Below are 22,024 nucleotides of genomic sequence, written 5' to 3' on the forward strand. Positions count from 1 at the left end.
CAAAAACAACAAAGAGTCTGGTGGCACCTTAAAGACTAACAGATTTATTTGGGCATAAGCTTTCGTGAGTAAAAACCTCACTTCTTCGGATGCATAGAGTGAAAGGCTCTTAAAATAACTACCAGTTTCACTCTATGCATCCGAAGAAGTGAGGTTTTTACTCACGAAAGCTTATGCCCAAATAAATCTGTTAGTCTTTAAGGTGCCACCAGACTCTTTGTTGTTTTTGTAGATACAGACTAACACGGCTACCCCCTGATACTTGGTTAAAAGACAGGGAACAAGGGGTAGGAATAAATGGTAAATTTTCAGAATGGAGAGGGGTAACTAGTGGTGTTCCCCAAGGGTCAGTCCTATGACCAATTCTATTTAACTTCAGGGCTGCCCAGAGGATTCAGGGGGCCTGGGGTCTTTGGCGGCAGGGGGCCCCCGCCGCCAAAGACCCGGCACTTCGGCAGCAGGTCCCGGGGCGGAAGGACCCCCTGCCGCCGAATTGCAGCTGAAGACCTGGAGCGGAAGAAGCTCCCAGGGCCCCCGGAGCAAGTGAGGGACCCCGCTCCAGGAGCCCCGAAAAACTCTCGTGGGGGCCCCTGCAGGGCCCAGGGCAAATTACCCCACTTGCCATCCCTCTGGGCGGCCCTGTTCAACTTATTCATAAATGATCTGGAGAAAGGGGTAAACAGTGAGGTGGCAAAGTTTGCAGACTATAGTAAACTGCTCAAGATAGTTAAGACCAAAGCAGACTCAGAACAACTTAAAAAAGATCTCACAAAACTAAGTGATTGGGCAACAAAATGGCAAATGAAATTTAATGTGGATAAATGTAAAGTAATGCACATTGGAAAAAAAACCCCAACTATACATACAATATGATGGGGGCTAATTTAGCTACAACTAATCAGGACAGAGATCTTGGAGTCATGGTGGATAGTTCTCTGAAGACGTCCACGCAGTGTGCAGCGGCGGCCAAAAAAGCGAACAGGATGTTAGGAATCATTTAAAAGGGGTAGAGAATAAGATGGAGAATATCTTATTGCCCTCATATAAATCCATGGTATGCCCACATCTTGAATACTGCATACAGATGTGGTCTCCTCATCTCAAAAAAGATATACTGGCATTAGAAAAGGTTCAGAGAAGGGCAACTAAAATGATTAGGGGTTTGGAATGGTCCCATATGAGGAGAGATTAAAGAGGCTAGGACTTTTCAGCTTGGAAAAGAGGAGACTAAGGGGGGATATGATAGAGGTATATAAAATCATGAGTGATGTGGAGAAAGTGAATAAGGAAAAGTTATTTTTGTTCCCATAATATAAGAACTAGGGGTCACCAAATGAAATTAATAGGCAGCAGGTTTAAAACAAATAAAAGGAAGTTGTTCTTCACATAGCGCACAGTCAACTTGTGGAACTCCTTACCTGAGGAGGTTGTGAAGGCTAGGACTAAACTGGGTTTAAAAGAGAACTACATAAATTCATGGAGGTTAAGTCCATTAATGGCTATTAGCCAGGATGGGTAAGGAATGGTGTGTCTAGTCTCTGTCTGTCAGAGGGTGGAGATGGATGGCAGGAGAGAGATCACTTGATCATTACCTGTTAGGTTCACTCCCTCTGGGACACCTGGCATTGGCCACTGTCAGAAGACAGGATAGTGGGCTGGATGGACCTTTGGTCTGACCCAGTATGGCCGTTCTTATGTTTTTAAGGGGGAGACAGGCTAAGCTAACAGGAAGGGGAGCCCACTTACTGCAAAAGCTGAAAGGTGCTAGTGCCAGTTGGAGAAGCATCCTGAAGGCTGTAAAGTCTATTTTTGCTCCTTAGAGGGGGTGTTTGTGGTAGGGGAATGGGTGCATGCAGAGAGCAAGCTGACTTACAGCCGGTACAAGAGTGCTCCATGTCTGTAGAGACGTAAATAGAGTTCATAGGTAAGGTGCCAGTAGATGGTGCTCTAGAATATATAGCACAGCTCCTGGGTTTTGTAGGGCCAATGGAATGTGTTCTTGTGTACCACAACTTGCTTCCTCTGAAAGCTCTGTGTATCTGCTTCTAACTGCCATTAGCAATGTTTTGGATGGGGTTCCAGGGAATTGGCAATGAGCAGAGAGCAATGTGTAAATACCGTTAAAAACCTGGGTCTATGTGCATTAGCTAGCAGGAGCAGCAAACTCCAACTTCTGATCTGGATCAGAGAGGGACAAAGATGCAGACACCCTTCATGTGGATGACACCAGCATGCTCAGTGAAACAGCAAGAACAAATCCCCCCACTAACAAATCCGTGATCCAATCCTGGGCAATGCAAGCTATAGCCTTCCTGCAACACATGGGTAAAAATGGTACCTCTGTTGCCTAGTTTTCCACTAAGACTAGGTTCCCACATCTACAGTAGACAGCAGCCCTTGTTCTGAAATCGGTAGCCTTTGTGTGTGGAGTGGGGTGAAACTTTTTTGATGAATTGTAAATTGCATTGTGGGGGCAATGAAATTATTTGTGAATTTGGAAACTTTGGAAATGTCCATTTTGAAATGACATTTTCAAATCTATTTAAACAGACATTCAAAATGTTTCATTGACTCAAACAACTTCTTTGGTTTTTCTTTTGGGACAGAAAAACTCAGTTTTGGTTCAAAACTGACTGACCTTTTTTTCGGATATTTTAGTTCAGACACCAAAAGGAAAATCAATTATTCACTCGAGTCCATGTGTATTAATAGGGTGGGAAGAGCATGTGTATTAATAGGGTGGGAAGAGCAAAAAAAAAGGGTGGGGGCAATCCTGAATTAACAAACAAAGCAAACCTAGCTTTTAGCAAGGGTTTGACAGCCAGGATGTCCCCCAGGAGTGTTTTTGAGGAATTCCTCTGGCTCTAAAAACTGAAATGGGCATCAAACCAGCAATGGTGCCTTGTCACTATTTCAGAGTCAAATACAGTATAAGACATGTTGAAGTGCATGGTATTGTTGCCCAAACATTAGACACCAGCGTTAAAACCTTTGCTTTGTCCTATGAAACCTAGGAACTGTGCAATATGTTCTTGAGTGTCACCTACTGGCACCTTAACTAGATATAGCTATTATATATCACTCCAGTAACAGGTGGTGATAAAATCTGCCTGTTTTTTCTCTCTTAAATATACTTACTCCTCTCTTGTAATGAGCCTTTCAAATGAGCACCACTGCAGTGCCTTATGCTATAGCCCCAGCTAGTTCACAGGAGACCACAGTGTGAAGAAGATCCAGAGAAAAGCTGGAGGACAAAAGGACTCACCAAGCTATGGTGCTGTGGGCTATTTATAAAGTTACACCAAAACGCCACTCAGTTGTTCCCAGTATAGCATCGCAGCCATTGAAAAGTCGGTGTAGTTTAGCAGTAGTATCTCAAATCTCACTGTTCTGCCTTTGCTGTATATAAGAAATCCCTGTGGTACTATGTGAAATGTGTTGCCCTTTTAATGCAGTGTTGTTGTAGCTGTGTTGGCCCCAGGATATTAGAGAGGCAAAGTTGGTGAGGCAATATCTTTTATTGGACTAACTTCTGTTGCTGAGGGAAATGAGCTTAAACAGGAGTTAAGTAGCACATAGACTTTATGCTGGCCCTCCACATTGGGGTTAATTTTTCGTGGTGATGGAGGCTCCTGAAGACCTCAGGATACAGCAGTCATTTTGATACATCTCTACCACTGCTCAACAGTCTAGGAAGAGAGGGAGAAAATTGCTGCTGTCTCCTTGCTTGGAGCACAAATGGCTGTATTCCTCTCCATGGGCACCAGTCAGTTTCACTATAGTTCATAGTAAATTTCTAGTTAATTTCACTGTCAGGTTCTCCCACCCCAGCAGACCCTGCAAAGTCTGAGTTGCAAATGCTGGACCATAGGGTTTATTTGTTTCACAAAAACTCTTCTTGTAGAAATGTTTTTTCCCCCCACTGAACATTTTGACTGTTTCTTGTAATAATTTATTTTTGCAGAACCTGAAGCTGTGGCCAAATTTGACTAGACACTGTCTCATTCAGGTTTCAAATAGCCAACCAACAGGACTGTTTTAAAGCCAACCTAACCCTTTTAAGCTGTGACTGCAGAGAGCACATGGCAGGCATAGTGTGACCATAGCTGTTACATCTCGTGAGACAGAGTGCTGATGTACATCTTGCATAGGCTGCATGCATCAGAAGAGCACTAGTGGAATTCCCACTATGAAGGAGTTACAGTAGTAAAGCCTCTTAAGTTCTCGGTGCTTTGCCTGGAAGCTGGGCCCAGTGATACCAGAAGAGAAAATGCTCCTTACACAGCATGAGATGGCAGTCCCAGTTTAGGAACAGATGAGCATGAATTAAGAAAAAGTGCCAGCCTCGAAAGGCCCAAGTTTTTGCTTCTCTGGATCAAAATTTCAAAGCTAGTGTAATGGGGCACGTGCAAAAGGAGGGCTCTTAGAAAACCTTGTCTTTGGCCTGGTCTACACTACGAGTTTAGGTCGACTTTAGCAGCGTTAAATCGAATTAAGCCTGGACACGTTCACACGACGAAGCCCTTTCTTCCGACTTAAAGGGCCCTTTAAACCGGTTTCTTTTCTCCACCTCCGACGAGGGGATTAGCGATAAAATCGGCCTTAGCGGGTTGGAATTGGGGTAGTGTGGACGGAATTCGACGTTATTGGCCTCTGGGAGCTATCCCACAGTGCTTCATTGTGACCGCTCTGGACAGCACTCTCAACTCAGATGCACTGACCAGGTAGACAGGAGAAGCCCCGTGAACGTTTGAATTTCATTTCCTGTTTACCCAGCGTGGAGAGCACAGGTGACCACGCAGAACTCATCAGCATAGGTAACCATGATGGAGTCCCAGGATCGCAAAAGAGCTCCATCATGGACCGAACGGGAGGTACGGGATCTGCTCGCCATATGGGGAGATGAATCAGTGCTAGCTGAACTCCATAGCAGTAAAAGAAATGGCAAAGTATTAGAAAAGGTCTCCAAGGCCATGAAGGACAGAGGCCATAACAGGGACGCACAGCAGTGCCGCGTGAAAATTAAGAAGCTAAGCCTACCACAAAGCCAGAGAGGCAAACGGAAGGTCCGGGGCAGAACCACAAACATGCCGCTTCTATGCGGAGCTGCATGCCATGCTAGGGGGTGCAACCACCACTACCCCAACCGTGTGCTATGACTCCTTCACTGGAGAAACACACAGGGAAGTGGGTTCAGGGTACGAGGAAGATGAGGATGAAGATAGCTCACAGCAGCAAGGAAGTTGAGAAACCGGTTTCCCCAACAGCCAGGATATGTTTATCACCCTGGACCTGGAGCCAGTAATCCCTGAACTCACCCAAGGCGTGCTCCCAGACCCTGAGGGCACACTCTGGTGAGTGTACCTTTGTAAATATTACACATGGTTTAAAAGCAAGCGTGTTTAATGATTAATGATTAATTTGCCCTGGCAATCGCGGCCAGTACAGCTACTGGAAAAGTCTGTTAACGTGTATAGGGATGGAGCGGAAATCCTCCAGGGACATCTCCAGAAAGCTCTCCTTCATGTACTCCCAAAGCCTTTGCAAAAGGTTTCTGGGGAGGGCTTCCTTATCCCGTCCGCCATGGTAGGACACTTTACCACGCCAGGCCAGTAGCACGTAGTCTGGAATCATTGCATAACAAAGCATGGCAGCGTATGGTCCCGGTGTTTGCTGGCATGCAGACAACATCCATTCCTTATCGCTCTTTGTTATCCTCAGGAGGGTGATATCATTCACGGTCACCTGGTTGAAATGGGGCGATTTTATTAAGGGGACATTCAGAGGTGCCCCTTCCTCCTCTGCTGAACAGAAATGTTCCCCGCTGTTAGCCACGCAGTGGGGGGAAGGGGTGAAGTGATCATCCCCGATAATTGGGTGTGGGGGGAAGGGTTTAGTTGGGTTTGTGCTGCATGTTAACCCGGAAACCGCAGCCCCTCCTTTTACATTGCAAACCCATTTTAAATGGCCAACCCAACGGGTGCTTGGTATGGGAAATGAGGGCACTACTGTTTGAAACCATTCCCACATGTTAAGAAGGTTAAAAAAGCCAAAAGACTGTGGCTTACCATGGCTGCCTGCAAGCCGAAATCTGTTGCCTGGCACTGCGTGAGTGATCTCTCACACCAAACCAGCAGGCCCTCAATATAAGAGGAAAAATGCGACCTTGTAACAAAAGCACATGTGCTGTGTAATGTGAACAGCAAAATTTAATGTGAAAGAGTGTACCCATTGTTCTATAAAATGTGTCTTTTTTAACCACCTCTCCCTTCTCCTCCACCAGCTGCAAATGTTTCCCCTTCACAGAGGCTAGTGAAGATTAGAAGGAGAAAACAGCGGACTCGGGATGATATGTTCACGGAGCTCCAGATGTCCTCCCACGCTGAAAGAGCAGAGCAGAATGCATGGAGGCAGTCAATGTCAGACTACAGAAAAGCACAATATGAACGAGAGGAGAGGCGGGGGGCTGAATCGCAGGATGAGCAGAGCAAGTGGTGGGCTGAAGATGATAGGTGGCGTCAGCTTGCAGACGGAAGGCAAAAGTCAATGCTCCGGCTGCTGGAGCATCAAACTGATATGCTCCAGCGTATGGTTGAGCTGCAGGAAAGGCAGCAGGAGCAGAGACCGCCGCTACAGCCCCTGTGTAACCAACAGCCCTCCTCCCCAAGTTCCATAGCCTCCTCACTCAGACGCCCAAGAACACGGTGGGGGAGCCTCCGGCCACCCAGTCACTCCACCGCAGATGATTGCCTGAGCATCAGAAGGCTGACCTTCAATAAGAGTTAAAGTTTTAAACTACAGTGTGTCCTTTTCCTTCCCTCCTCCCCCACCCATCCCGGGCTACCTTGGCAATTATCCCCCTAGTTGTGTGATGAATGAATGAATGTGAAGTAACAATGACTTTATTGCCTCTGCAAGCGGTGCTCGAAGGGGGGAGGAGAGGGTGGGGTGGTTGGTTTACAGGGAAGTAGAGTGAACCAGGTGGGGGCGGGGGGCGGAGGGTTCATCAAGGAGAAACAAACAGAAGTTTCACACAGTAGTCTGGACAGTCACAAAACTCATTTTCAAAGCTTCTCTGATGCGCACCGCGCCCTGCTGTGCTCTTCTAACTGCCCTGGTGTCTGGCTGCGCGTAATCAGTGGCCAGGCGATGTGCCTCAACCTCCCACCCCGCCATAAATGTCTCCCCCTTACTCTCACAGATATTGTGGAGCGCACAGCAAGCAGCAATAACAATGGGGATATTCTTTTCGCTGAGGTCTGAGCGAGTCAGTAAGCTGCGCCAGCGTGCTTTTAAATGTCCAAATGCACATTCCACCACCATTCGGCACTTGCTCAGCCTGTAGTTGAACAGGTCCTGACTACTGTCCAGGCTGCCTGTGTACGGCTTCATGAGCCAGGGCATTAAGGGGTAGGCTGGGTCCCCTAGGATCACGATAGGCATTTCAACATCCCCAACAGTTATTTTCTGGTCCGGGAAGAAAGTCCCTTCCTCCAGCTTTCGAAACAGACCAGAGTGCCTGAAGACGCGAGCATCATGTACCTTTCCCCGGCCATCCCACGTTGATGTTGGTGAAACGTCCCTTGTGATCCACCAGGGCTTGCAGCAGCATTGAAAAGTACCCCTTGCGGTTTATGTACTCGGTGGCTTGGTGCTCCGGTGCCAAGATAGGGATATGGGTTCCGTCTATCGCCTCACCACAGTTTGGGAATCCCATTGCAACAAAGCCATCCACTATGGCCTGCACGTTTCCCAGAGTCACTACCCTTGATATCATCAGGTCTTTGATTGCCCTGGCAGCTTGGATCACAGCAGCCTCCACAGTAGATTTGCCCACTCCAAATTGATTCCCGACTGACCGGTAGCTGTCTGGCGTTGCAAGCTTCCACAGGGCTATCGCCACTCGCTTCTTACTGTGAGGGCTGCTCTCATCTTGGTATTCTGGCAATTCAGGGCAGGGAAAAGCAAGTCACAAAGTTCCATGAAAGTGCCTTATACATGCCTTTCGCAGCCACTGGGAATCGTCCCACACCTGCAGCACGATGTGGTCCCACCAGTCTGTGCTTGTTTCCCGGGCCCAGAATCAGCGTTCCATGGCATGAAGCTGCCTCAGTAACACCATGATTTGCACATTGCTGGGGCCTGTGCCTTGTGAGAGGCCTATGTTCATGTCAATTTCCTCATCACTCTCGTCGCCGCTCTGCAATCGCCTCCTTGGCTGGTCCTGGTTTTGCTTTGGCATATCCTGGCTCTGCATATACTCCAGGACAATGTGCGTGGTGTTCATAGTGCTCATAATTGCCGCGGTGATCTGAGCGGGCTCCATGATCCCAGTGCTATGGTGTCTGGTCTGAAAAAAGGCGCAAAACTAGTATCTGACGGACGGAGGGAGGGAGGGAGGGGCGAGTGATGACATGGCGTACAGGTACAGGGAATTAAAATCAACAAAGGTGGCTGTGCATCAGGGAGAAACACAAACAACTGTCACACAGAATGGCCCCTCCCCCCCAAAGATTGAACTCAAAACCCTGGGTTTAGCAGGCCGTTGATTTCACTGAGGGAGGGGGAAGCAAATGAATACAGAACAGATCTATTTTTTACATCTTAAGCTGGCAGACGACAGTGCAGTATGACTGATAGCCTCGGCATTTTCTGGGTGCTTGGCAGAAAATAGCGTACTACGACTGATAGCCACCATCGTCGAGACAGTTCGATAGGACTGAGCATGTCTGCCCAGGTGCCCATGATTGACAGCCACTGCAGTACGATGACGACTGATACCAGTCATAATATACCATCTTCTATCAAAAGGCAAGGGGCTGCTGCTGTGTGCAATGCAGCCCCACGTCTGCCAGCACCCAGCTCACCAATGAAGGCTACCAGTCATACTGCACAGTCTACTACCAAAAGGTAATTAGCTGCTGCTGTGTAGCAATGCAGTACCACATCTGCCGGCACCCAGAGGACATATGGTGATGCTGAGCTGAGCTGAGCTGAGCGGGCTCCATGCTTGCTGTGGTATGTTGTCTGCACTGGTAACCCAGGTAAAAAGGCACGTATTGATTGTCTGCCGTTGCTCTGACGGAGGGGGAGGTGCTTGACGACATGTACCCAGAACCCCCCGCAACACTGTTTTGCATTATTCAGGCATTGGGATCTCAACCCAGAATTCCAATGGGCGGCGGAGACTGCGGGAACTGTGGGATAGCTACTCACAGTGCAACGCTCCGGAAGTCGACGCTAGCCTCGGTACTGTGGACACGGTCCATCGACATAATGCACTTAGAGCATTTTATGTGGGGACACACACAATCGGCTGTATACAACCGATTTCTATAAAACCGGCTTCTATAAATTCGACCTAATTTCGTAGTGTAGACATACCCTTTGTGCATGTAAAGAGAGGATTTTATAGGTGCAATGGGTGCATGGACGTCTCTGGGTGAACGGCTGAATCCACGTGTGAAACGCAAACACTGCTTAAGGTGGCTTTGACTGTGTGGATTGTATTTCATTCTCTCCCCCTCTCCACCATCCCCTTCACACACCCCCTCCCCAATCTCAGCTTACATTTCAGGAAAGTACAATATCCCCAGTTCTCCAGGCCTTTTATGGGATCTGTGCATACTTCGGACCAAGAAAGATGTGAAGGGAGCTATTCTGCTTCCCCTCTAATATTACAGCCTTTCATGCAGATACTGTAACGTATTCCTTCCTCTACCCATTTCCATTCAATTCATTGGATGGGATTTTGGGCATCATTCAGAAATGCATTTTCTCTCTCCCTTCCCCCACCCTGCCCCTTTTATATGTGAATTTAGTGCAGGTGAAAGGTGCTGATGCCTTGTAAACTGTACCCTTCTGTCCACCCACTAGGTACAGGATGGACAGTGGCAGGGCAAGCCTGGCACCAGCAATGTACCTCAATCCTGAGCTGCAAGGAGCACTGAGAGGGGGAGTCCAGGCTCTGTAGTTCGTTCAGTCCATGGCCTCTTTGCTGAAGTGGGTGATTTTTGTGATGATGATGTCTGTCTGCTAAGAAACGAACTGAGGACCAATCCCCTCACCCCCATACAAAAACAGGTTATTTCCCATGGAGGCCACAACCATCCTATTGTAAATTCAACCTGGATCCTACAACCACTTAGGCATGTGCTTAAATTCCACTATTCACTTGCATAAAGTGTTTGTAGTATTGGAGCCTTATAGTCTTCAAGGCAGGAACTGTGTCTTCCTATGTGTTTGTACAGCACCTGGCACATCGGGACCTAGATCCTGAGCAGACTTTGGGTGCTATAATAAAACAAATAATTAAAAGAATGCACGTTTCATTCACTATTTGACCTAGGTTGCAGATGAAAGGCTCTTTATCCCACTCCCACGCCATCTGGTCCTTTTGGGATGCACTTAAAGGCTGTTTAAATCCCACCATGACAATGAAATTTCCCCCCTCCAATTATTATGCAAATCCTGTGGAGGATGACGTGGTAGTAGAACATATTTTGATGTAACCCACAATACAAAACATTCTGGTCAATTAATTCAGTGGGAGTTTTGCATACTGTGCACATGAATTACTGTAATAAGTAGTATCCATAATCATAATTTAGGTGGGAATACATAGGCTAGTTTATGTTGTTGAGTCATAAAATACAATGTGCATTTAGTGTGTATACCAATTAGCCTCTGATCGCTTACATAACCATGCCATTTCAGTTTAGGCGCATCGTGTGGGACTTAATTATAAAATAATCCAATCTATGTCATGGAGCTAATAATTTGCAACATTTTATTATTAAAAATGTAGATTAAAATGTTCAGATGGGTAAAAGGAGATTAAACAAGAGCTGATCAAAAAGAGACAAATTTTCTTGACTTTTGTTGTGGCGAAAATATTTCAGCAAACTCTAGTTAAAATTCTGGATGTAAAAGTTGACAGCTGTGGGCTCAGGGCCGGTGCTACCATTTAGGCAAACTAGGCGGTTGCTTAGGGTGCCAAGATTTGGGGGTGCCAAAAAGCGGTGCCCCCAATTTTTTTTTACAGCATTCCTACGCCCCCTCCCCAAGTGCGCGGTCGCCGCTCCACTTCTCTCACCTCCCAGGTTTGCGGCGCCAATCAGCTGTTTGGTGCCACAAGCCTGGGAGGGGAGGAGAATTAGAGCGGGGGCGGCGTGCTCAGGGAGGAGGCGGAGCAGAGGTGAGCTGGAGTAGGGAGCTGCCGCATGGCTCCCCGGGCCGGGGGGCTGGGGAGCTGCCGTGGGGGTGCCGCAGGGCGGGGGGGAGCTGCCGCAGGGATCCCCACCCCAGCTCACCATTGCTATGCCCCCTACCCGAGCATGCTGTCGCTGCTCCACTTCTCCCGCCTCCCAGGCTTGCGGCGCCAATCAGCTGTTTGGCGCCACAAGCCTGGGAGGGGAGGAGAATTAGAGCGGGGCAGCATGATCGGGGAGGAGGCGGAGCAGAGGTGAGCTGGAGTAGGGAGCTGCCGCACGGCTCCCTGGGGGCGGGGGAGCTGCCACGGGAGGGAGCCTCAGGGCGGAGGGTGGCGGGGAGCTGCTGCAAGGCTGTGGGGGGGGGGGGCGCAAGGTGGAAGTTTTGCCTAGGGCGCGAAACTTCCTTGCACCGGCCCTGTGTGGGCTGCTTGCTGTCTGCGATGCTGATCAGGAAGGGTCATGTTTCTAAACACATTTGCTAAGCTCAACCCCAGAACAGAACTTGCTTGTGCAAACAGTCACTTCAACCGTGTGTCATATATGTGAAACAAGCAGCTGTGGAGAAGCAACTGTGCACACTACAGATGCAATTGAATCTGCGTACGGGAACTGCTGTGTGCACGCCTCTGTGTGCACGCACACCTCTTGTCTGGTTTGTGATACATGTGATGGTGTTGGAAGTTGAAAGGTGTGTGGCCCAACTGCTAAGCTGGCAGCTCAGATAAGCTGGAGCATTGCAGGCTGGGGCCCATAGGCTCATATGTCTGTACAGAAGATATTAGAAGCCCCAGGCTGCCCCAGGCTTTGAGGAATGGGGAAAAGGATAAATAGATATTGTTATGCTGGAAAGTGCTTTCAGCTGCCATCAGGTGAGTCTCTGATCACTAGACTAGACAATCACAGCCCAGTTAAAGTCAACAAGTGTGCTAAGCACCCTTCTTTCAGACTCAGTGGAAGTAGCAAGTAAGCCCCTTTATGTAGAGAGAGAGAGCTGGAAACAATAGAAGCTACCGCCCAAGGCAATGGGCCACAGGGCAAGGCCTGAGCAGAAGGTATGATATATGGTCTGTGGGGTTCCCTGATTGCAAACAGAGGCTGTGGGGTTGTTTGGCAGGCTGTGTGCGCGGGAGGAAAGCCAACTACCAGCCAGAGAAGCAGATAAACAGAGCTCCTTGAGCACAGAATACTTTGGAAAGGCAGACTTGGGGATTTCTGAGCAAGGAACTGCCTGCTGTTGTTTGGTTCTACTGTGTTCAGGAAACCAGGCCCGTGTGTCTATCCTTTATCCATAAACAGGATTGCACCAAACAACATACCCGGAGCAACATAATGGAAACACCACAAGGCTAGCAGCTTGGGCCAGACGACACAACCATATGGCTCCTGTTGGAAGGGGGGGAAGGACAAGTTCAGCTAATTACGCTGCTACCCGCTGCCTGAGGCCTGTACAAAGGCTGAGCGGGGTGGTTTAGTAACACACTTCTACCAGGGCAGCTCCCCTAAGGCAGGTGTAGACTGTGCCCCTGGTGCTACTGAGGGGTCACATCTACTCAGCCCAGACTGACCTGGGACTGAAATCCTGGCACCAGTGCAGCCGCTGGCAGAACCCCCCCCTGACTGCAAAGGGCCTAGGGTTCACCCGGCCTGGTTAGCCACACAGCACAAGGGGCAGGTAGGCACCCAGCTCCCTTGGACAATCCATGGCCCCTGACTCCTGGCGGTGTCTTTGGCTGTGGGGAGGAGGTGCAGAAAGGGGGGTGAACGTGCCTTGGATGCCCCCAGTCCAGCAACGGGGCGCTGCTCCCATGCAGGGATAATAGCTGGATTCCTGGTGATGAGCAGCTGTATCTCCCCTCCCCAGGGGCAAGGGCAGGGCCGGCTCCAGGCACCAGCCTGGCAAGCAGGTGCTTGGGGCGGCCGCTCCAGAGAGGGGCGGCACGTCCAGGTGTTCAGCAGCAATTCGGCGGACGGTCCCTCACTCCCGCTGGGAGCAATTTAGGACCACCTGCCAAATTGCCCCTGCAGATCCCGGCTTTTTTTTTTTTTTTTTTTTTTTGGCTGCTTGGGGCGGCCAAAACCCTGGAGCCGGCCCTGGGCAAGGGCATCCCCCCAGCTGCAGAGCCTGGGGGATCCCCCCTCACAGGTGCGAGATCCCCCCACGCCCGGGGCCTTTCCCTTGCAGAGGCGGATCCCGGGCACCTGTTGTCCCTGCGCTACGCAGCCGGGGGCTGGGCGCCCGCTCCTCCCTCCCCTCCCCGCCGCTGGCCTCAGTCACTTCCGGAGCGGGGCTGAGCCGGGCCGAGCCAGGCCGAGCCGGGCCGGGGCAGGATGGCCGCGGCCGTGGAGAAGGAGGCGAGCCAGCAGAGCACCCTGGGCGCCTACTCGCCCGTGGACTACATGAGCATCACCAGCTTCCCCCGCCTGCCCGAGGAGGAGCCGGCCGGCGCGGCGGCCGAGGGCTGCCTGCGCTCCAGGAAGGAGGAGGACGCGTTCCTGGGAGAGCAGGACACGGGTGAGAGGAGCCGGCCGGCAGCCCCGGCGCCCCCTCCCCGCCCGCCAGCCTCCCCTCGGCCGAGCATCCTTCCTCGCCTCCGGTCCCTCCCTCCCTGCAGCCTCCTGCATCCCTCCATCGCTGCTTCCCTCCCGCTCCCCGCCGCCTGTCTCCAGCCAGTCCTGCAGCCGCCCGTCTCCGGCGGCCCTGCTTTGCTCCCTGTATCCCTGCTGCCCTCCCCTCGCTGCAGCTCCCTCCCCTGCAGCAACCCCCTCCAGGACCGGGCACCCTTCTCCCGCACGCCTCCAGCCGGGGCTGCCCTTCACACGGTTCTGTATCCCGCTTCGCCCACCTGCACCCCCCATTGCACCAAGCCATGCACCCCTCGCTATCCCTGTCTGCAGCCCGCCAAGCACCCCCACCCCCCCGTGCATGGGCATCCACCCACCTCCGCTGCTGCTGCCACCTTCCCCCCTTCCCTATTTTCTGCTTCTTCTGATCCCTTCATTTCATAGAATCAGAGAATATCAGGGTTGGAAGGGACCTCAGGAGGTCATCTAGTCCAACCCCCTGGTCAAAGCAGGACCAGTCCCCAACTAAATCATCCCAGCCAGGGATTTGTCAAGCCTGACCATAAAAACCTCTAAGGAAGGAGATTCCACCACCTCCCTAGGTAACCCATTCCAGTGCTTCACCACCATCCTCAGACCCTTCCCTCGTTGCTGCCTCCATCTCTCCTCTCAGTGCCCCTTCTCACTGCTGTCTCACTCCCTCCATCCTCCTTCACTGGTGCCTTCTTCTCTCGCCCCCACTCCTCTCCTGGCCTGGCTCCCAAAGACTCTAGCACTCCCATCTCAGCTGCTCCAAATCCCTCAGTCACCCTGGACCAGGCCGCCCGCCCCTCACTAGCCCCCTCAGTTTCAGGTCCCGCGAAAGCCCCTGGCCCTGGTTCCACTCAGGATTCACTCTTGGAGCCTTTTGGGGAATGGGGTTGGGTGTTCTTTCACCCACTGTCTTCAGGGTTTGACTGGCTGGTCTTTCCCATACCCTTCAGGGATCTGCTGAGGAGACCATCCCTTTCCTCCCCTCAATTCACACAGGACTTGGCACTCTTCAGTGGCTGGGCTGATCTTCCCTCACCTTGCAGGGCAGACTCGGCTGGCCGGCCAGGGCCTGTGGGAGTCCCATTCCCTTGGGGGTAGGATTTCCCTGTGCAGTGGGGAATCTCCTCATGCAGGGAGGGAAGCTCTCAGAACGCAGGCAAAATCCAGCTACTGGGGAGTGGGGCACTCTCTGACAGCAGGCAGGCCCAAACCTACCCCCCCGCCCCGGTGCTAGCCAGAACATGGCAGATACTGCCCAGATCCACCCACCCCAGTGATCACTTCTTATAATGTGGCTATCTCCCAAGATGGTTGAAGTACAGCTTGGTCTTGTAGTGTAGACAAGACTGAACCATGTCCTTGATCCATGCTGAATCCTTGGAAATGGTTTGGAGTTATAACTAAAACACAGTTATGTCCTGTTACTCATTTCTCCCCAAAATACCATACTTCGTTTCTCTCTCGCTTGGAGAATCTTCTAGAATTTAGGCAACCGAACCTGGCATTTCAGCTTTTCCCAGGGGAACACCCCATCTGTTTTTGTGTTACCCTTCTCTCTGTTCCCCTCACTCCAGCCCCTCCATTTAGTTCATTACTGCCCTGCATTATCCCTTCATCCAAGCATCCTCATACCCATGCATCAGTCCATCCTCCCATCTCCCCCTCTCAGTCACACCAAGCACTTCGAATGTCACTACCCTTTTTATTCTGAATTATTAGTATTCCTTATATCTTATTAGGCTCAGAAGGGTCTTGCTAAGATCCTGTGTCATCATCTTTACCATCCTCTGCCCAGTTTCCCACTTTAGTTTGCTGGGGTCTCCGGTTTGGTAGTGCAATACCAGCTTCAAAGACATATAGACACTTGCAAACAGCTGTGAATTGTTCCTGTCAACTGCCTGGTTTTAATAAAATTAGCTGGGTTTTAAATTATTCTGGATAAACTCTTTTTTTTTAAATTGTTTCTTCACAGATGATCAAAGTCATATTTTTCTCCAATGGATCCAAATTGACTCCGCCCACCTGCCCCAGCGCCACCTCTGTGCCTAACCCCTGCCCCACACACCCCCAGCTCCAACTCGTGTCTAAGTGAAACCAGGTGGTATAGAGACTGTAGGTCAGATTCATCCCCAGTGTAACTATAAAGAGTTCTATAGACTCTGTTGATGTTAGTAGATTTACACTAGGGATTAATTTGGCCCCTAGTTCATTAATACCATCCTGATGTGACAATGATCCATGTGACTAGCTGTTGCTCCCCTCTCTCAGACCAGCAAAGTATTTGGTTCCCAGTGATGACTGGTCAGTATCAGGTCAGGGCTGCTACCACTGGGTCACCAGATTGAGAACAAATATCTATGCATGCATCTCTCTGTCAAGGCAAGGATGTTTTTGTATAGTTCCCAGTCAAGTCTTTGAGGACTGAAAGCTAATTTGCAAGTAGTCACAGTTTTTACCTTTTCATTTCCTTGATCATGTTCTAATAAATTACTAAGTTTTCATCATCCATTTTCATTTCATGCCATTCCAGGTTGCACTCACTTTCAGGCCCAAGAGAGAAATGTCCCCTTAGTTACTTTACCTTGGAATCTATGGGAAAGATTTTTCAAAAACTTAGGTATATCATTGTGTGTGCAAAATGTAAGCACAATTTCATGCCTCACCTATGTAGTGAGGTCCCACAGGAGTGTCCTGGGTTCAGTGCTATTCAATATTTTCATTACTGGCTTGGATGATGGAGTGGAGAGTATGCTGATAAAATTTGCAGATGACACTAAGCTGGGAGGGATTGCTAGTACTTTGGAGGACAGGATTCAACATGACCTTGACAAATTGGAGAACTGGTCTGAAATCAACAAGATGAAATTCAATAAAGACAAATGGTAATTGCTACACTTAGGAAGCAAAATGAAATATAAAGCTACAAAATGAGGAATAACTGGCTGGGCAGTAATACGGCAGAAAAAGATCTGGGGGTTATAGTGGGTCACAAATTGAATATGAGCCACCAGTGTGATGCAGCTGTGACAAAGGCTAACATCATTATGGGGTGTGTTAACAGGAGCATCGTATGCAAGACAAAGGAGGTAATTGTCCCGCTCTACTCAGCGCTGGTGAGGCCTCAGCTGGAGTTCTGTGTCCTGTCTGGGTGTCACACTTTAGGAAAGATGTGGACAAGTTGGAAAGAATCTAGAGAAGGGCAACCAAAATGACTATGGTTTAGAAAACCTGATCTCTGAGGGAAGGTTAAAAAACCAGGCATGTTTAGTCTTGAGAAAAGAAGACTGGGGGGTGATCTGATCACTGTCTTCAAATAAGTTAAGGACTGTTATGAAGAGGAGGGTGATGAATTGTTCTCCAGGGCCACTGAAGGTAGGACAAGAAGTAATCAGCTTAACTGCAACAAGGGATATTTAGGTTAGATATTAGGAAAAACTTTCTAACTAAAAAGGAGTTAAATACTGGAATAGGCTTCCAAGGGAGGTTGTGGAGGTTTTTAAGAACAGGTTAGACAAACACCTGTCAGGGATGGTCTAGGTCAGGTGTAGGCAACCTATGGCACGTGTGCCGAAGGCGGCATGCAAGCTGATTTTCAGTGGCACTCACACTGCCCAGGTCCTGGCCACCGATCTGGGGGGCTCTGCATTTTAATTTTAAATGAAGCTTCTTAAACATTTAAAAAACCTTATTTACTTTACATACAACAATAGTTTATATATTATAGACTTATAGAAAGAGACCTTCTAAAAACGTTAAAATGTATGACTGGCACTTAAATTAGGGTAAATAAATGAAGACTCAGCACACCACTTCTGAAAGGTTGCCGACCCCTGGTCTAGGTCTATTTGGTCCTGCCTCAGCACAGGGAGCTGGCCTAGATGACCTCTTGAGGCCCTTTCCAGCCCTAGTTTATAATATATGGAGATATACCTATCTCATAGAGCTTGAAGAGACCCTAAAAGGTCATTGAATCCAGCCTCCTTCCTTCCTTAGCAGGGCCAAGTACTGATTTTGCCCCAGATCCCTAAGTGGCCCTCTCAAGGATTGAGCTTACAACCCTGCGTTTAGCAGGTTAATGCTCAAACCACTGAGCTATCCCTCCCCCAACAGCCTGCTATGATTTGATGTGTGCCATTATCCTGGTGGTGCATGCAAATCTGGCTATGTGTGCGCACAGGTACTGAATTTCCCCACCGTGCTGCAGTAGTTTCATGCAGAAATCTGTTACACAATTGCACAGCTGACATTTTTGAATGTTTTATGTTCCTACTCACCTATTCCACTGTATAAATGAAAATATAAACGCTTACATGAATGTAACATCAAGTGGCTTTGAAAAATCTACTTGTGCACTCACCAATGCCAAGAAGGAGACATTATTTGGCAAATTGAGGAAGTGGTAATCTAGGTCTTTGTTGTCTGCCCAATCTAAGCTCTCATTTAATAAAAATTGTATTTCCTGTGGTTGTGAAGAGCACCTTCCAGTGAGAATCAGATGGAACCGGACAAGCGCCATCTTTCTGAGCCTATAGACAGGCAGCTCCAGTGTGGGGAGTCAGGGGAGTTAGATTCTAACTGAGGTATTTATATGGCCTCCCATTACCACATTATTTGAGCACTTCTCAATCATTAATGTTTTTATCCTCATAACACCCCTGTGAGGCACGGCATTGCTGTTATCCCCCTTTCACAGATAGGAAATTGAGGCCAAATGACTTGCCCAAGTTCACACAGGAAGTCTGTGGCAGAGCAGGAAATTGAACCCAGCTCCTGGGCTAGTGCCCAAACCATTGGAGTGTCCTTTCTCTCAGGCTGCTGTTCCCAACTCTGCCATGGACATCCTGTGTGACATGACTGGCCCAAGGTCATCTCTCTATGCTCTGGTTTCCCCATCTCTAAAGTGGGGTACAAGAGCATCCCTGCCTGCAAGTTGTGTTTTGAGGCTGAATTCATTAATGCCTGTGAAGGTCTCTGAGATCCTTGCATTGCAGGCACTGTGCACCCACCCAGTATTCGGATTATTTGCCTGTCACAGGGGGAAACAAGGATTAAAAGCTGCAGGGTGACACAGGGTTTAAAAGCTCTGAGCGGTGCAGGGCCAAGCCAATACTGTATGGGCTAAAGAAGTGGTTCTCAAACTTTTTGTACTGGCAACCTCTTTCATGCAGCAAGCCTCTGAGTGTGACCCCCCCCCTTATAAATTAAAAACACATTCATGCAGTTCATTCAGCAGCTGAATTAATCAAACCCTCTAATGCTGTCTCAGTCCCAGGGCTGGCCTTAGGAAAAATGGCACTCTGGGCAAATTTCTATTTTGGTGTCCTTTCTTTGGAGGAGGAGAGGGCTGGAGGAGAACGGGGGTAAGGATGGATCTGGGCTGGAGGGGCTCTGGGCTGTCAGCCCCATGCATGGCTGGGCTTGGGGCTGACAGCTCACGACCCCCATGTAACCACCTCCGGACCCCCTGAGGGGTCACACCCAGTTTGAGAACCCCTGGGCTAAAGGGTGGTTACACCAGGCCTTATCTGTTGGAGGGTGCTGCTCTGGCAGCAGCCTTTCCCTACATTCACCTTCAACTTCCTCTGAACACTGGCTCCCTGTGGACCCTCCCTAGGGACACTCCCTAGGGACCAGCTCCACAGCCTGGCTCTCTCAGACCCACCCATGACAGATGCCAAAGCCCCACCAGTTGCTGAAATTCCCCTTACTGACAAGTGCTCAAATCCCGTTTTTCAGTTGCAAAACCCTCCCACATTCACCTGCTTACCTCTCCTCCCCACTCCTGTGTGTATAATACGTGGGCTGTCAAAGTTCCTGGGACCCCAAGGAACAAATGGCCTGCCCTGGTGTAACTGTCTGCCGTGAAAGTCTCCACAGGAGGGTGTCTTCCAAAGTGATGGGCAGTGTTTGAGCAGGGGTAGGAGGAGAGCTGAGGGTCTGGGTTTTATTGGGGAAAGAAAGGGGCATGTGTTGAGCTCTGTCATCCCAACTATAGGCATGGCTGAGGTCTAATTTTCAGTCCTGCAGTCTCTGTTTCCAGAGCTCTATAGTAGCACAAGAGAAGTGTGGCTTAGCATTGAGATTGGAGTCACCAATGGTTTTGCACAGAGATTCCTGCTACTTTGATTCTCCAAGTAAGAGAGCATCGGTATTTGTCATTTGATTTTCTTGCCATAGGTCAATGTGGTGCTGGTGGAATTGAGAGAAGTGTGAATGCTGGTGGGAGCCAGGGGATGTGCATAATTTGCCCCCCACTTTTGCCCCAGCTCTACAAGAGCAATTACCTCCCCTGCTAGTCCAGTTGTGGCCCCCCATACAGTTCAGCTTATGCGCTGCACTTCTGACCTGTGCCCAATTCTACTCTTCCAATTCTGGGCTTCCACACAGCTCTGCCAAAGCACCCCAATCCTGACCTGCAGCACCCCTTGATGTTCCAGTCTTGGCCTCTTCCCACTGTCCCAGCCTATACACAGCCACTGCCCGCCCACCTCAGCCCTGACTCACTCTGTCCATCTTGAGCTCCTGTTGAGAAGAGGCACCCAGCTGTGTTGCACTGTGTGGGGTTTCTTTGCTATGGACCAACATCCACTGGGGACTCTGATGAGAACATCAAACATGGTTCCATGGGTGACCTGAGGCAGGATTGCAGCGCTGGTCTCTAGAGATGAAATGCAGGAGGAGGGTTTTGACTGAGCTACTGTCTGGTACGATTAACAAGTCATGTCTTGGTTGAAGGTTGTACAGGTGCTTAGACCTTAGGTCTATGGTGCCCAGCCTTATTACACAGGAGGGCCACATAAACCGAAGCACCACCTTGTGGGGGCCAAACAGATTCTATAAGATTTCAATAAGATTTAAAGTCACCTGTACTGATTATTAGTTTGTTCGTCTTGTTTCTTATGTATTTAGATAGACAATACTGCACATAGAAACAACCTATTTAAAAACAAATAAAGAAATGAGTGCCTAAAATGTGTATCAATTATAGAAAACAGGAAAAATGATGTAAACGCTATCACAAAAAGCTAACGAATCAATCGGCTGTTAGCATATTGTGTCGAAGCAGGCTGGGATCTTATGAAATGCTCTGGTGAGCTGTGTATGGCTTGTGGGCGGTAGGTTGGGCCCCCCTGCCTTAGGGGATGAGGGTTCTTTTATAAGTTGGTAAATAAATACAGTGGGCCAAGCTTGATCTCTCATGCTTTGCCCTGGCAGTGGCCTTACTCCTGAGTTACGGTGAGATTGGTGTAAGAAGCTATAACTTTATTGACTCCAGTGCAGTTACTCCTGGTTTATTGCAGTGTAACTGAGATTAGAATTGGGGCCCATCCTGACTCCAGTGGAGTTGCACCTGTTTACCCCAGGTCTCAATTTGGCTTAGTGGTTTTAAAATGTCAGGAATGAGACAGGACTTGGAAACTCATAACTGCTGCCTTCCCCAGAAGCACTTGGAAGGAGGCTGGTAGAGACATTAAGAGGTTAATTGGGGCCTTTCATCTCCACCTGTTCAGCTTGGCTTAGTAAGTGAGCCAAGCCCATCCGTGAGGGCAGGGGAATGTGTCCTTAGTACAGGATGAGCAGGGACAGCCTAACATTAGCCCCGGACTATTCCTGCTTCCCTGACAAATGGGGCTGAGGATGGGGCAGAGACCAGGCTGCCAGCAGCCAGTCTCCCTCTTAGCTGATTGAGTTAGTTACTGACTGGAGTTGAGGCATATTATTATTCTGTATTTTATTAATCATTTATATTACAGTGGTGCCCAAAGGCCCCCATCAGGATGAGGGCCCTCATTGGGCTAGGTGCTGTACAATCATATAGGAAAAGACAGGCCTTGCCTCAAAGAGTTTACAAGCCGCATTAGCAAGACTGACAGACAGTCCCAGACAGACAACATACGAGTGAAATAAAAAGGCAGAGGGACACAACTTGTTATATTTGGGTTTTTTTATTATTTTCCAGATCACCCCTCCACCCCATTCCCTCCCCTTTCTTGGGCTGCCCCAGCCAACCTGCTTCAGCATTGCTGACCCAGGTCCCCTCATCCCAATCTGCTCTTCCCACAGAAATAGCTTTAGGCTCAAGAGGGAAAAAAAAGCTACAGTTACAGACTGACAGAGAATGTCTCAAGGCTCCTGGCCTAGACCCCTAGGGGCAGAGGCCCCTCTTGGCCAGTCCCTTCCCCCTGCAGTGACTGGTGGCAGCTCGGTGCCTCTCT

General features: G+C 49.3%; 1 protein-coding gene across 1 annotated transcript in view; it reads left to right on the plus strand.

The window, feature by feature from the left end:
* The first annotated feature begins 13,507 nt into the window (after nucleotides 1-13,507).
* The window catches only part of GGT7 (gamma-glutamyltransferase 7), a 56,282-nt gene continuing 47,765 nt past the window's right edge, over nucleotides 13,508-22,024 (plus strand). Inside the window, exon 1 of the mRNA XM_034787448.1 lies at nucleotides 13,508-13,725. Within this exon, the coding sequence (XP_034643339.1) occupies nucleotides 13,542-13,725 (184 nt within the window). The 5' untranslated portion in view covers nucleotides 13,508-13,541. The remainder of the gene's footprint in view (nucleotides 13,726-22,024) is intronic.

The sequence above is a fragment of the Trachemys scripta genome, chromosome 12, assembly GCF_013100865.1.
Source record: "Trachemys scripta elegans isolate TJP31775 chromosome 12, CAS_Tse_1.0, whole genome shotgun sequence".
Taxonomy (NCBI): Eukaryota; Metazoa; Chordata; order Testudines; family Emydidae; genus Trachemys; species Trachemys scripta.